Source organism: Protomyctophum parallelum (assembly GCF_964188405.1).
Source record: "Protomyctophum parallelum genome assembly, chromosome: 6".
NCBI lineage: Eukaryota > Metazoa > Chordata > Actinopteri > Myctophiformes > Myctophidae > Protomyctophum > Protomyctophum parallelum.
Genome location: NC_139701.1, coordinates 35128993 through 35142290, shown reverse-complemented (window position 1 = coordinate 35142290; position 13298 = coordinate 35128993). Strand labels below are relative to the sequence as shown.

The 13298-nt window shown below is 45.4% G+C and overlaps 1 protein-coding gene across 1 annotated transcript in view; it reads left to right on the top strand.

The window, feature by feature from the left end:
* acbd6 (acyl-CoA binding domain containing 6) overlaps window positions 1-11402 on the top strand; it is a 38069-nt gene extending 26667 nt beyond the window's left edge. The window contains exons 7-8 of the mRNA XM_083767125.1: window positions 6919-6949; window positions 10783-11402. Coding sequence (XP_083623251.1) covers window positions 6919-6949; window positions 10783-10937 — 186 coding nt within the window. The 3' untranslated portion in view covers window positions 10938-11402. The remainder of the gene's footprint in view (window positions 1-6918; window positions 6950-10782) is intronic.
* The last annotated feature ends 1896 nt before the right edge of the window (window positions 11403-13298 follow it).

The following is a 13298-nucleotide window of genomic DNA, read 5'->3' as shown; positions in this document are numbered from 1 at the left end:
AACATGTCTGTCTGTCTGTGTGTCACGGTGTGACATCACCCGCCACCAGAGGGCGCAGTTACTATGGAAGCCAGGCAGAACAGCACAGTTAGCTGTCTGTGTGCACAGTTAGCTGTCTAATGTGTTTGTATGTGTGTGTCTGTGTCAGACTGCCACAACAGCGCTTCGTTGTCTAACTAACGTGTGTGTACCACACATAGTTGTCTAACGTGTGTGTGTGTGTGTGTGTGTGTGTGTGTGTGTGTGTGTGTGTGTGTGTGTGTGTGTGTGTGTGTGTGTGTGTGTGTGTGTGTGTGTGTATTATTGCAATTAACGAGCTGCGTTCCCTTCCTGCGTTCACGCATCTTACTTGTATAGTTGAGTACATGTCTCTCCAGTGTGGTATGGTACCGTTACTGTACCCTAACCCTACACAGTGTTTAACCCCTGAGACCTATACAGTGTACAGTAAATGTTTGGCTATACAGTGTACAGTAAATGTTTGGCTATACAGCCGGGGCGGGGGGACACAGTGTAGGAGTCTCCCTGATCTTCATGCTGCTGTCTGATTAATGGCACCTGCTCATCATAATGCCATCTCTCGTGATCTGCATATGAATGGTCCCAGTCAGCTATCGATTACTCCCCTTCACCAGGCCCTTCATCCCAACATACACACTCCCTGGAGGTCTCTCTCACTCTCTCTCTCTGGTTCTGTCTGTCGCTGGCTTTTCCTTCTCTTCACTGACTTGTTCTAATTTTCTGCCCCGCCCCTCTCACCTACCCCCTCTCCTCTCCCCTCCCCTACCTCATCCACTGTCATTATAAAAGTCAGCAGCATTGATCATAAATCATAATTGCTTATCCATTTCTACCACTTGTTTAATGTTGCTGTCAAGGACGGATAGGAGGGGGGGTGGGGGGGGTGTGTGGAGGGGGGGGGGGGGGAGGCAGGTTGATAAATGGATAACAGAGACGGATAGACAGACAGAGAGAGAGAGAGACAATGGAACAGAGAGGCAACTGAGAGAGAAGTGGGTGAAAAGAGAGTGTGTGTTATTTTTAGAAGGATGCGTGGGAGGGGGTAAATTAAGTTGGGGTGGAGAGAATGGTGTTCAAGGGAGAGAAATCCCCAAATGGCTTTCAGAACACCTACTGTACCATATGCCCAGCTTTTGGCAGTTGGACTGGATTGATGTGATTTGAAAACTAGAAAGCTTTTAGTGTCCATGGGCAGCAAACACACACACACACACATGCGCGTGCATGCGTGCACACACACACACACACACACACACACTACACTCCCAGAGTTACACATTGATAAATTAACACTGATGTCTTCACTGTGCATACTGTATCGGTATCGGCCCTTTTTGGTCATATCGGGTTATATCGGTATCAGTCTAACCACCGATCCGAAACAGGGGTAAGGGGTTGACACTATGGCAGGTAAATAAAATGTTGTTGCTTTCGAGTTGCCCAAACTGCAAGTGCACATTTGAGTGAGGAGTCTGCTATAAACACAACACGAGATATATAGTTAGATAGCTATAAACACTATTCCCGGTCGGTGGACTTCAAAATAAGATATCCTTTTTTTATTACTATATATATTATTCTCTGGTATCGGTATTCGGTATCGGCTAACACAGAAATTGTGGTATCTGGATCGGATCAGAAATTTAAATATATCGGAATATTGATATGCATTTAATTTAGATTAATTCATTACAATGCTTCAATTTAGCTGAAAAGGGTAAGAATTGTGTATAGTGGAAAATATGCACGGGCTCTGAAACGCGTCGGAATGGTAAGGCGGTGGGACCTCATCTCGGAGCTACAGTAGCTCTGAGAGGTTCCATATGGGGCTATCACATCAGATGTGGTTGAAAACAGCGTGGTGCAAACCTGATAGGACTCGCTCATCATGGCCACTTATGTTATCTGAGAGATGCGAGGAGGCCAGTGCCTTCTCCTTCTGTCGTATGTCCTCAGACCTTCATCTCCGTCGCAGCAAGCCAATCCAGTGTGTCATTGTCAGCACGTGTTCCACCGTCTGTATTGGATCCCCACATTAGGGGGAGAAGAAGACAGCCTCCACGCGGCCTCCCCCGCAAGTAGCTAAAGAGTCGTTGCAAGGTCGCATGCCCTTTAAGCGAAACAAATGTCTTCACAACGTCCACCGAGACCACAGCCCCAGCGCTAGTGCTTCTCAATTTACAATTTACAATTTAGGCATTTAGCAGATGCTCTTAATCCAGAGCGACTTACATTAAACAAGAACAAAAAGGCATGGGAATACATCACATATATAAAATGCATTATCATGCTCCAGCTCAACGTCGAAGGTCTCACCACTGCCAAGATCGACATCCTTGAGCAAATAGCCAGCGAAAACAATGTGACAGTGATCACCCTGCAGAAGATCTTAACAGAAGTATGTATACTGAGCTATATGGTCATAAAAGGGACACAGGCAGACAGACGGATATATACAATATACAATATATACATAATCAATATACAGAAAGACAGACATAAATATAGACTAAATATATTGGCTCACTCCATTAGTGTGCTACACACAGTGGTGGAAAAAGTACTCGCATGTTTTACTTAAGTAAAAGTACCAATACTGCACTATAGAAATACTCTGTTAAGTAAAAGTCCAGAATACAAAATGATACAAAAGTATGTGCATTCTGCATTAAAATGTAATTAAAGTAGCAAAAGTAAAAGTACTCAATATGCAGAATGTTCCATTTCAAATATAAAAATCATCTGAAAATAGCCGAAATGTATATAGGGTTTTCTAATAATAAAGTACTAAAGTTTACAAATAGGCTAAATGTAGTGGAGTAGTACAATATTTGGACTTGAGATGTAGTGGAATAGAAGTAAAAGCATTGGAAATTGGAAACAAAATACCTAAAGAAATTACTTAAATACAGTACTTATACTACTTAAGTAAATGTACTTTCCACCGCTGGCTACACGGTGCTGGATCTCTCCTAGCTATCGTGCAGTGCCGTGCTTTATTGAGCCTTACACACTGACATCCCAGCCCAGCGTTTCTGCAACGCAAGGGAAACTTTGGATGACATGTAGAAAGCAGAGGTTTGGTTTGACATGCCTCCATAATGGGATAGGAGACAGAAAGATGCACACACATGAAAAATGCTATGGTAGCTGACTGTAAGTATGTACATACATACAGAGAATCTCTCTCTCTCTCTCTCTCTGTGCTTCCAAAGCAAATGGGAGACAATCCAATTTCTTGTGATTCCATCAAGGCCCCTTACCTCCTGGATCTCAGAGCATTAGGGGAGGCTGAGAGGAACGGCATGCTGACCCTTCACATGCACTCATGCAGGAGGCATGCACTCCCGCACATGCATTCAGATGCACATACACACACACACACACATTATACTGTATTGGAACCCATATACTTCTACATGCTTCAAAATCTATATTTGTTGACTGGCTTTTTGTGAACAATGTGCATCTTTGCTTTTTCTTTGGTGTTATACACTGTGTGTGTGTGTGTGTGTGTGTGTGTGTGTGTGTGTGTGTGTGTGTGTGTGTGTGTGTGTGTGTGTGTGTGTGTTTGAGTCTGTCCAGTGTCCACTGGTGTCTAAATGCGCTCTGTGTGTGTGTGTGTGTCTAACGTCTGGGGGCTAACGGCAGATTAGCGCTAGCTGCAGATTAGGGCTTAAACCCCTTACACTTTAATTATAACTGTATATGTTTGTGTGCATCAAGGTCTCTCATTTGGCCTCAGCTGTAAACATCTGTCACACTGTCCCACTGTATAGTTGTGTGTGTGTGCGCGCATGTGTTTGGGGGGGGGGGGATTTCAGTATATCCCGATAAGTCTGACTGATATATCGTCCGTAATTTTTTGACAACGTCGGTAACCCATTTTCAATTATCCCAACCGGCAACTCTACCCCTGAGCCACTGCCGCCCCTAACTAATGCTAGTTAGTTTGCTGTGGACAGTCCAGAAACCCGGCTACCAGTGACATCATCGGTCGGCAGGTTTGGTCATTTCAAACAATATTTGTCTCCGCCAGGCCGAAGGCGTGGCCAACACTATGTTTTGAACAGAAAGCCTCTAATGATGAACACAGCGCCCGATTGCCTTGAAAGTTTGTCTACGAACATTCATGCTAGGCCAAGAAGGAAATGCCATCCTACAGTTATCTAATCTGCCACATGGTGGTGCTATAGACAAATGCAGGGTGATTACTGAGGTGTAATCAGCACTGATTCGGTACACCTGGCCAATTGGGCACCCTGTTGGCCAGATGTAGCTAATAATCCGTGTTCTAGTTTAAACTTAAACTTTTTGAGTGGTGCAACCACTCCAAGGAACAGCAATGTCTGGGACTATGTGACTATGTTTAGAGTACCAGTAGGGGCAAAAGTGGCGCTGTTGTGCCAGAAACAGAGAGAGAGAGATAGTGTTGCACTGTTCCCTGCTAATTACAGAGAGAGAGAGAGAGGGGCAGGGGGAAAGGGGAGTTGCACCAATCAGTTCACACAGGTGTGATTTTTTCAATGCAAGAACAATGGCTTCTATTTCAGCATGCAAATATTTCAAGGAAGAGAAATGCTGTATATTCTATTAGCTTGCAATCCCAATTGAAGATGTCACTGGTTGACAGGTTTCTGAACTGTCCATAGCCCTCCTCTGAGTAGATTGTATATTTAAGTTAAAGGTATATTCAGTGATTTCACTTAATTCAAATATCACTTATTTTTTTGTTTTGTTGTGATAATCCTCCCTACTATAGAGTGTGCTGGCCATATAAGGAGTTCCTCCCTGTCCCCAGTTAACCCCTGGGGGTCAAAAAACCTTAGGTTTCGTTTTTGACTCTCTATCCTGATTGGACGAAAGGCTGGGTCCCACAGCCAAAAACGAAACCTAAGGTTTTTTGAGTGAAATCACTGAATATACCTTTAAATGTTTTTGCATGTAAAAAACATCAAGATGTTATTTGCGTTTATTATTATTTTGGTCATTTGGCTTACAAAATAGACAGACATAGCAAAAGTTATACTTCAAATGAAAAGTTTCGTCCAGATATACAAGCTCAACAAAGTGACGCATTGCGACGTGTTGTGAGCTTGCAGATATTCCCCAATTGTTTATGTTTTGAAAAAGGCGCTATAATAACATTCCCAAAATAGGGATGCAATTTTGAAAGTGGTTAATAAAAGGCAGAAGTGATGTGTGTACACATTGCTACACGTACGTAAGTGACTATAGGTTGCAATTTGGCTGGCAACACTGTTGTCAGTGAGTGTTTTTGTCCTGAGCAAACTATGGCACGCGTTTCCTTTCCAGCCGTGCTTGATCTGCATCGGTGCTCTGTGATGCACCCAGAGGGAATAGCAGGCTCTAATCCAATCAGTAGGTCTCTCAAGTGCTGCCCCTCAGAGAGAGAGAGAGAAACGCAACAATAGGACCATTCTACACTCGGTCCTGCCAGGGAGGAGCCAATGGCCTTAAGGCTAGATAGAAAAGTCCTGAGTTAGAATTGAACTCTGTTAAGTTACAGGTCTATTTTTACACCTGAGTTAAATTAACACTGGACTTTACTGTGTAGCGACAGAGGAAAGAGGGATGAAGATGGTGAGGGGAGCTATTGGAAAGACAGAAGCGAGGAGGCATGTTTATGGGCAGAAGAGGAAAGTACTGAAGGAGGGCTGGGAAGGAGAAAGGGAAAGAATATGTAGGAGACGAGGAGGAACTGGAAGGAAATAGAAGAGGAGGATAAAAGACGGGAACGGGAGAGGAGGAAATGGAGGGGAAGGGAAGAGGAGGAGGAGGTGCTGCTGCCTCACACAGAAACATCATGTGATCATCATATGATATTAAATGGGGCAAAGACTAATGAATAATTTTGCTATAACAAACTCCTGTACAGTACTGTAGCCACAGTGACATTTTACTGCATAGGAAGAAAATGCTGCTCGCTGAGCATTGTAAACTCCTGTGCAGTAGGGGGTCTTATACTCTTAGATTAGAGGCAACAACGTGAGCATTTATCATCATTATGGGAGGACGGGACAGGCCTGAGTGGTGATTAAGAACTGAATTTCGTGTTGACGATGCATGTCATCCATTGTGTACGAGACACACATATACACAAATATATTATACGTATACCTGTCACCCCATGGCCTTGAATATCAATGCTGTTCAAAAGGCGCACACACACACACAGCATCATAGTCGCTCAACTCAGCTGCCTAAACTGTGGCTTCTCTGTGCTTTGTCCCTGAGCTATTGTGCGTCGAGGTCACATAGCATCCATGGTTAATTAATTTAGCATGTTATAAGACCCCCACCCAGCCAGCCACAGGTCAGGGCCTCTCACCATGGCCCAGTAAACAGAAACTATTCTGCCAGCTGATAACCAAGATGTTTGTGGTGCAAACGCTTGGAGCAATGCAAGAGTAGGTTGGAGACCCCAGACCCGCCTCTACAGTGTCAGCCCTGTGTCGATGGAGAAGCCCTATGACAGCAGCCTGGAACTGCAGATGCAGGATTTGGTAATGGCTCCACATGATGCCCTAATGTTCCAGTTCCAACTCACAGTCAGAACTGGACCGTCTGGACGTCAACTACTAATTTTGATCACGGGTCGCATTGGTTGTGAGATCAATATCTAATATTTTCACATACAGTAATCTTCCATTTGGTTCAGTGAAATCATGGTTCCTCTTGTCGGCAACAAAGACCATTCTTTTGCATTTACTATTTACATTAATTGTAATTCTAATAGTTTAATATTTCTGCAATTGACACCCGGGACAAACTAATTTGCTGTTTCTTTAGACTCTGGATACTCTACATTTTGTTTGTTACAAGAATAGTTTGAATCTGTTGAAGACAATTCTGTGTTTTCTATTTTCTTTACAGGATGATGAAGGACAGACAGCACTACATTATGGTAAGAAGGCTTTTATTACCTTATTCTCTGCCAAAGTTCCTTAATACCTAAATGGGTTTCACGACAAAACCTTTACGTTGAAAGGGAAAATCAGTCTAGTCTAGTCAGATAGAAGAAGTATCATCAATTCGTCAACTATGGTCTTAAACTTAAATACTACTTGTTGCATGCCTTCAAAATTGTGAATTATGCTTTGTTTCAAGTTTGTACTAAACATTTTATTCAAAGGATCCCTGGCTAATGATATAATAAATAATAAAAACACCTTAAATATTGTATATAATATTGTACGCCATCAAGGACACCCAGGGGTCATTGATGGGGTTCCAGGGGGTCCCCATCTGATTGATAGTTAGGAACCAAATATACCCTTATGATTATGTAAATCCGTAAAAGGAACCAAATGAAAACCAGAGATAAAAAAAGAAAATGAATTTATCAAATGGAGGTCTGTGGTCTTGGAAGAAAAGGTTGAGAATCATTCACCGTGCTTGTGTTTCTGTAAATAGCTGAATTATTCACTTTCTCTCTCTTGGTCCTCTTCTCTATTGTTGTCTCTCTTTGTCCTCTTTCTATTTATAGTTATCTCTGTCTCTATTGTTCTCTCCCTCTCTCTGTCCTCTGTCTCTCTGTCGTTCTCTCTTTCTCTCTCTGTCCTCTGTCTCTCTATCGTTCTCTCTCTCTGTTCTCTTTTTCTCTACCGTTCTCTTTCCCTCTCTGTCTCTCTATCCTCTCTCTCCCTTCCTCTCTCTCTCTCTCTCTGTCTCTCTCTCTCCCTCTCCTACAGTTGCTATTTCAGGTGCATTTCATCCATCAGAGTCTCTCCCATTCCTTCCCGTTTCCATCTCTCTGTGTCAGTTTGTGCACGTGTGTGCGCGTGTGTGTGTGTGTGTGTGTGTGTGTGTGTGTGTGTGTGTGTGTGTGTGTGTGCGTGTGTGTGTGCGTGTGTGTGTGTGTGCGTAATAATCACCAGGCCTCCCAGAGGAAATCAACAGTGCTCCTCAGACTCCCCTGACCCCCTCATGCCCCACTACACACAACTCCCTGAGGGGCGGTACCTGTGTGTGTGTGTGTGTGTGTGTGTGTGTGTGTGTGTGTGTGTGTGTGTGTGTGTGTGTGTGTGTGTGTGTGTGTGTGTGTGTGTGTGTGTGTGTGTGTGTGTGTGTGTGTGTGTGTGTGTGTGTGTGTGTGTGTGTGTGTGTGTGTGTGTGTGTGTGTGTGGACCATCTGTCCCCCAGCTTGGTGACCTCACGGTGGGCACGCGTCATATCGCCCACTTGTCTCAAGACACACAGATACTCACATACAGTATGATCACAGCATATATCACGAACACACACATCATCAGTCATAAACACACGCATGGCCGCATGCACATAATTTATGCCTACAAAAAATAAATAAATAAAGAACACACAAACACGCGTACACACACACACATCGCTCACACACAAAGCATGAGGAAACCCTAAGGATGGGGCATAAAAAGATGACTAATAAACATAAGCGATGAACTCCAGGAGACAAATAGCAGAGAATGAAAATTCATTCCCACCTCTCTTTGCACAGGGCCACAGTCACGGGGAAGTGATTAATCGAGGGTTTACTGCTCACCATAAATTGTTCTCCTCCTCTATCGCTCCCCCGAGGGCCACACGCTTTTTACAGCCCAAGCAAGGCCTTGGCGAGACACTCGCCACTCGTGCACACACACACACACACACACACACACACACACACACACACACACACACGCCTATACTTGTGAGGACAATCGTCATTTTAGGAGGCCGATTTTATTCAACACCATCTTTACAATTTGTTTTCCATTTTTAACCCTGAATTATAGAAAATAGCAGATCAACAAAGCTCACAGCGCATGGACGTGTTCAGAGCTATTTTCAGCGCATGACACTGGCGTGCAACCAAGTTTAAATCAGACATAACTCCATTCATTGCCCCTGAACCTAACCTCTAAATTGTCTAATCCTAATCCTAAACATAACCTGAATCGGTTCCTAATTTTAAGATCAACTCATCAATCAACCATTGTGAGACCAAGAAAATGTTCCTCTCAATGTCTATTTCTCAAAGTCTGCTATTCTGCCAGGGACATTTGGCTCTCACAAGTGTAGTAACACAAGTACACAAACACACGCACACATACACGCACACGCACACACACACACACACACTCACAGAGCTGGCTAAATAAAACGCTGATAGGAATGAGAAGGAATAAGATGACAAGGATAGCTGGAAGAATAAGCCTGCGTTTTATTAGCTGATGTAGAAGAAAGACGACTAGATATGGGTGTCTACCGCATATAAATATCATATGTAGTTTTGTATGCATTATATTTACACATGCGCATGCACGCACGCACGTGCACACACACACACTAAACTGTGTAGTCACATCACACATTCAAATGTATCATCTCTCTCTCTCTCTCTCTCTCTCTGCCAGCCACCTCTGGGCATGAGGTTAAAAGGCCTGGCTGTCAATCAGTGTGGCTGCTGACATCAGCGATCATGGCGGAGCACAGAGACTGCTCTTTAAGAGGAGTGAGCGATTGACACAGTTAGAGGAGAGCACTCAGAGAGAGAGAGAGAGAGGAGGGGTGCATCGAGGGCTAGAGGTGCATCAGCAAAGCAAGGACCAGCTAACTGGGTTAAGAAAGTGCAAGCCCCTCTTCTCCACTGTTATATCCAGATAAGAGAGGCCCCTTTTAGCGGTGCACAAATTGCCAATGGGGCAGAAGTAAAGTGTTTGAGGCAACCGCAGGTCCCGGGCCATGTCACTGCCGGGCCTGCAGATGGGCTTTTCATTAAGTGCTGGACTGTACATACTGTATAGTGTATTAAACTACGATAGTGATAATAAACTAATGAAGCAACTTCATTCAACTCCATTAAAACAATCGGTCTATCCCAGAACCATCAGACTGAATTCTTAAGGAAACCTTGCAAGATATAGATCTTATACGGTATAGAGTATATCGTAGAGTTGTAAGACTTTTGAGTTATATTCATCCATGAGTGGGTTGGGTTCTGCTGAACACCTTTTTACAACACTAGCTGATCCAGCCGGCACCCCTCAGCACCTCTATGGCAGGAATCACACTGGCTGTGCCAGGCTAAGCCTACCACTGAGCTCACCAGGCTACCAGCCTACCACTGAGCTCGCCAGGCTACCAGCCTACCACTGAGCTCACCAGGCTACCAGCCTATCACTGAGCTCACCAGGCTACCAGCCTACCACTGAGCTCACCAGGCTACCAGCCTACCACTGAGCTCGCCAGGCTACCAGCCTACCACTGAGCTCACCAGGCTACCAGCCTATCACTGAGCTCACCAGGCTACCAGCCTACCACTGAGCTCACCAGGCTACCAGCCTACCACTGAGCTCGCCAGGCTACCAGCCTACCACTGAGCTCACCAGGCTACCAGCCAACCACTGAGCTCACCAGGCTACCAGCCAACCACTGAGCTCACCAGGCTACCAGCCAACCACTGAGCTCACCAGGCTACCAGCCAACCACTGAGCTCACCAGGCTACCAGCCTACCACTGAGCTCGCCAGGCTACCAGCCTACCACTGAGCTCACCAGGCTACCAGCCAACCACTGAGCTCGCCAGGCTACCAGCCAACCACTGAGCTCACCAGGCTACCAGCCTGAGCTCATTTTGGATTAGGCGTCTTGCCCTATAGGGAAATATATATTGCCATGTTTTGACGTTTGCCCCCCTAATTTGTTCTCTATTCTTTCCTTTGTTTCTCCCCATCCCTTCTCTCTTGTACCTCACTCTCCCGACCTCTCTCTCCTGTAGCATCAGCATGTGAATTTGCAGACATTGTGGAGCTCCTGTTGAACGCCGAAGCCGACCCGTCCATCAAAGATCTGGAGGGCTCCCTCCCCGAGGAGGTCACCGAATCCAGTGCCATATCCTCTCTCCTGCGCCAGTACACCGCTCCTAAAAGCTAGGCACCTTCCCCATCCAGCCTGCCCTTTGTTCCAGTCCTCTATAGCCCTAACCGCTGCCATGTTCAAAACCAAACCCCCGAAACCCTCTTTTAGCCATCGAGAGACTCTTCAGCCCCACCGGCTATAGACCTGGGTTCAAGTGTTTTAGATCAAGTCATTTGATTCCACTTCCACATTTTTATTTATCTCATTGGAAACGTGTGTGAACACTGACCACCCCCCAAATCTATCCGTTACTGTACATGGAAATCATGCACATCAATTGTTTCAGATTTAAATATGAATAAACATACATATATTGTATTATAATACATAAACGCCTTACCCAGGTCCTAAACATCCACACAAATCTTCAGTCTTGGTCAGCCCTCTGACCTTTAAAATTATGTCATTGCTCTGATACATTCCATCACAAGGAGTTCATGGATTTTCTTTTGTCATTTATCGCAATTAAAGTCTAAAACAAAGAGCAAACCCTGCTTCCATCTGGTTTCTTTTTTTGCTTTCTTTACTGGTGCATTTCCCTTGTAAAGTATTGATAGGTCGCTCATGCAGATAGGTTTCAGATTATTCCTGTGAAATTGGTATTAAAAGGTGTTATTATACACGCAAATGTTTTCATGTTTCTGCAAGATAATTCACCAATTTGATCAAATGAGCCTAAACTATACAGAGCCGAAGAGTTTGATCAATCCCTCATGGGCCCCCCCCCCCCCCCCCCGCAGCCCCGCCTCCCCGCACCCCCCCCCCCCCCCCCCCCCCCCGCCGCAGCGCGGAAAAAAATAAGTTGTTTTCGCTGGTACTTTTAAAGCAGCTTCTATAGGCCAATGTCCAAGCCAAGGTGAGGACTTTCAGGACTATATTATTATGAGAGAGAGAGAGAGAGAGAGAGAGAGAGAGAGAGAGAGAGAGAGAGGGAGATATAGAGTGATACGGAGGGAGAGAGAGAGAGATCATAGGCGGCGGGTGCGTTTTACCTTTGGGTATAGGCTACAGAATTGCGTTGGGGGGGGACTGTCGCGGCCGAGCGAAGCGAGGCCGCCGCCGCGGATTGGTCTAAAAATGAGTTCTTTAGCATACTTTTACCAATGAATTAGCCTATACACAGACAGCGACTGATCAGCCTATTTTGGACGATATGGGTCTTTTCTCGAGTCAGTGTGTAGTCTCACTAGTCTGTGGTTAGGTCTCTTTGGTGAATTCTTGATCAGTGTAATGGGCGCGTTCGGAAATAGCGCACTGAGCCCACTGTGCAATGCAAACTAATAGGCGAGTGTGCTCCGGTGTGGTATTTCCGAACGCGCCCTTTATGTCACGCCTCAAGAACAACTACAAAAGAAACCCGATTAGCACTTTTTAACACCTCTTGGACGGCCGGTGTCTCTCAAGACAGACTGTTGCCTGAGGAACAACAGGGGAGGCGCTGTTTTCCCGAATATTCTCAGATTGCCGGCGGAGAGGTCCAAAATGTTCGGAATTCCCAGAAAATATGTAATGTAAATGTAAAATGTCCACGAAAATCTTCATGGGGGCCGAAAGGGGCCCTAGGATTCTTCATGGGGGCCATGGCCCCGTGGCCCCCACAGACTCTACGTCGCTGAAACTATATCTTGCAAAATGTATTGATTGCAAATAATTATTTACGGTATGAACTACTACTGGCCAACCAGCCACCCCACACTCACACGTCTATTGTGGTTCATACTGTCAACACAACCGCATTGCCCTCCATAACCTGACATGGCTCTATTATGTCACTTAAGAAAGATCTGGATGTTCTCCAAATAACCAACGCATAGGCTGCCCCCAAAACTAACCAACGCATAGGCTGCCCCCAAATCTAACCAACGCATAGGCTTCCCCCAAAACTAACCAACACATAGGCTGCCCCCAAATCTAACCAACGCATAGGCTGCCCCCAATTCTAACCAATGCATAGGCTGCCCCCAAATCTAACCAACGCATAGGCTGCCCCCAAAACTAACCAACGCATAGGCTGCCCCCAAATCTAACCAACGCATAGGCTGCCCCCAAATCTAACCAACGCATAGGCTGCCCCCAAATCTAACCAATGCATAGGCTGCCCCCAAATCTACTTTACTTGCCCTAAAGCCCCTCTAAGCACATTCTCGCTGTACCGACTCCTCTTCAGTGTGTGTGCGTGAACGAGCGCGCAAGTACAGGGGTGCATACGTTGGTTAGCCATACTAACAGTCCGACAGGCATTAGTCGACAACACCGTCGCTCCCGACATACGTGGCCGGTTACAATTAACCTGTGGCTGGTTAGAACTCGCTCGTGGCTTCCGACATGCGTGGCAGGTTAAAACTAACCCGTGGCCGGTTAGAACTCGCTCGTGGC